The sequence below is a fragment of the Plectropomus leopardus genome, unplaced genomic scaffold (genome assembly GCF_008729295.1).
Source record: "Plectropomus leopardus isolate mb unplaced genomic scaffold, YSFRI_Pleo_2.0 unplaced_scaffold15878, whole genome shotgun sequence".
In the NCBI taxonomy this organism is placed as follows: domain Eukaryota; kingdom Metazoa; phylum Chordata; class Actinopteri; order Perciformes; family Serranidae; genus Plectropomus; species Plectropomus leopardus.
Genome location: NW_024617031.1, coordinates 1 through 2342, shown reverse-complemented (window position 1 = coordinate 2342; position 2342 = coordinate 1). Strand labels below are relative to the sequence as shown.

The 2342-nt window shown below is 35.1% G+C and overlaps 1 protein-coding gene across 1 annotated transcript; it reads right to left on the bottom strand.

Moving 5' to 3' along the window:
• Positions 1-766: 766 nt before the first annotated feature.
• On the bottom strand, positions 767-2330 carry LOC121964535 (complement C1q-like protein 2; the record flags this gene model as incomplete). The annotated part of the gene is made up of 5 exons (XM_042514740.1): positions 2285-2330; positions 2057-2140; positions 1288-1371; positions 1048-1176; positions 767-954 (listed from the first exon to the last, which is right to left on the bottom strand). Coding segments are annotated over exons 1-5 (531 nt in total), but the record flags the coding sequence as incomplete, so codon positions are not given.
• Between the last annotated feature and the right edge of the window lie 12 nt (positions 2331-2342).

Genomic DNA, 2342 nt, shown 5'->3' with positions numbered 1-2342 from the left:
CAAGTACTATCCTATCCATTTGGTAAATATTTATATATACTTTCTATGTGCACTGATAATAATGGTAAATCTAATCAAATGCAATGTTTATCTCAGTTCAGATCTTTAAATTATTTTTGCAACAATTAAAACAATAAAACCACAACAAAAAATTGATCATATAAGACATGAGTGGTGTATGTGTATTGATTTATGTTTTTAGTCTATTTTTATGATAAATACTTTCTTTTCACTCCTTTTCTCCTCTTTGAGAGGACATTAATACATATTTTAAGGTCAACTCTGTAACAACAATCATATTACTTAGCCCGAAGAAATGTCCGATTGCACAAATGGCGACATTGCAGCGACTAACATAAATTTCAACTTTTGGAGTGTGTCAAAAAAAAACCTCACTCAGGCTTTGTAGCATAATTTGATCCATTTTTTTTTTTTATCTATAAGTCAATGGAATTGTCTCACATAAAATCTCTATGTGAATATCTACAAACAGTGATAACAAACAGAACTTCAGTGAATCTTTAATTTATCTGAATGTCTCCATATGATGACAGAAGAAGGAGGTCAGATTCAGAATCACATTATTTGATACAGGCAGTAAATGTACAGGCATTTGTCTTAGCATTCAATAAAAACAGAGTTTATGATAAATCAATAACAGCAGCCCAAACAGTTCTTACAGTGTGAAGAGAAGAGAGCCACTGAAGCTGTTTTGGTTATCTGTATTGTCATAGACAGAATGACTTAATGGGAGAACCAGGTGAACTGTATCTCCTGCAAAGAGCTCCAAGATAACAGAGTGAGTCAAAAAACTACCACCTCCATTAATCACGTTGTAATTATACATAATCCCCTGGCTGTTTTTGTACAATTTTACACCTGAAGCACCATTACGGCCACCATACACAGTGAACTGGAGATAATAGACCCCATTGACTGGTGCTGTGAAGAAACCTACAGAGTAGAAAATGAAAATGAAAAACAATAATGACTGATTAATATCTTTGTAAATGACTGCACATGTCAGTGTGAGCTGCAGTTTATTACCTGTAGCTGGATTGTAAGCATTGCCGATGTTGGTGAAGACCTTGCTGTATTTCAGTGTGATGTCTGTGTTGTACGGTCCAACGTGTCCTGCATCGGTCAGAGCTACGTAGAAGGCCACCTTTGGTCTCTCTGTTAACACAAAAATGTCATTTATACATTTATTTCATTAAACTTAACCTGAACCAAAAAAAGTAATGCGTGTGTGTGTGGGCGGGGGTGATAGGAAGATACAATCATCACCTGCATTTTCTCTCTCCAGCTGATCAATCCTGGACTTGCTAACGAGAAGTTCACTCTCACTGTTGTTCAGTCTGGTCTGCAACTCTGGAGTTAATTAATACAAAGACAGTGAATTACAGAGCAAAGGACAACATTTACATGCACAACAGATTATAGTCAGTATCTTGACCCTCATCTTATCTGTTGATCCAACACTGAAAAATGTGCTGTCACTTAAGCTACTGCATATTTGTATGGAAATTAAAGACACTAATATAAATTACTACCTGCTCCTTTGTTTGTTGCGTTATTGTTTTATTTACAAAAGGAGGCCAATAACAAGTTTTGCTCCACTAACAGGTTAGTCCAGCCATCACTCACATCAAAGTTTCAACACTGGATCCTACATTTGACTGCATTATCATCACTAGCTTATGCCCTTATGTAACAAAAGATAATAATGAAGTAAACAAAATGTGGGTTTAGTACTTTAGCATTTCAGAATAATTACTGCTTCAGAATCAAAGCCAGCATCCTTGTTATATCAGTGCTAATATCTCTTTTTCAAACTTCAACACTAAGGAAATAACTGTAACTACTGATTAAAGTCATAACACAATTATCTAAAACTGCACTAAAAATAATGTATCTGTTATAAAACACAGACAGATTAGGAGTTGCCATTGTAATGGAAGAAGAATGTAAATATGTAACCATTAATACAAGTTAAAATAAGATTAGAGAAATTAAAGCCATTAAACGTATTAATGCATATTTGTCAGTGAAATACCTGCAGTCTCTTTTTCTAGGTCACTTGTTTTGCTCTCGGAGGCGGTCAGTCTAGTTTCAAAAGATGTCAGTTCTGTGGCTTGGACTGAAAAAGTTTATTTTCTGTTTGTGGATGCTTGAAATCATTTAAATAAAATTACGATATTATGATATGCATCAGTGCATTGAAAGACTTCAAACAGTCAAAGGACACATTATCAAAACTGCAGAAAGACAAACCAGTCTGTACCAGAGTTTTCTCTCTGCAGCAGCTCCACCTGCACCTTGGTGACCATCAGCTCAGCTTT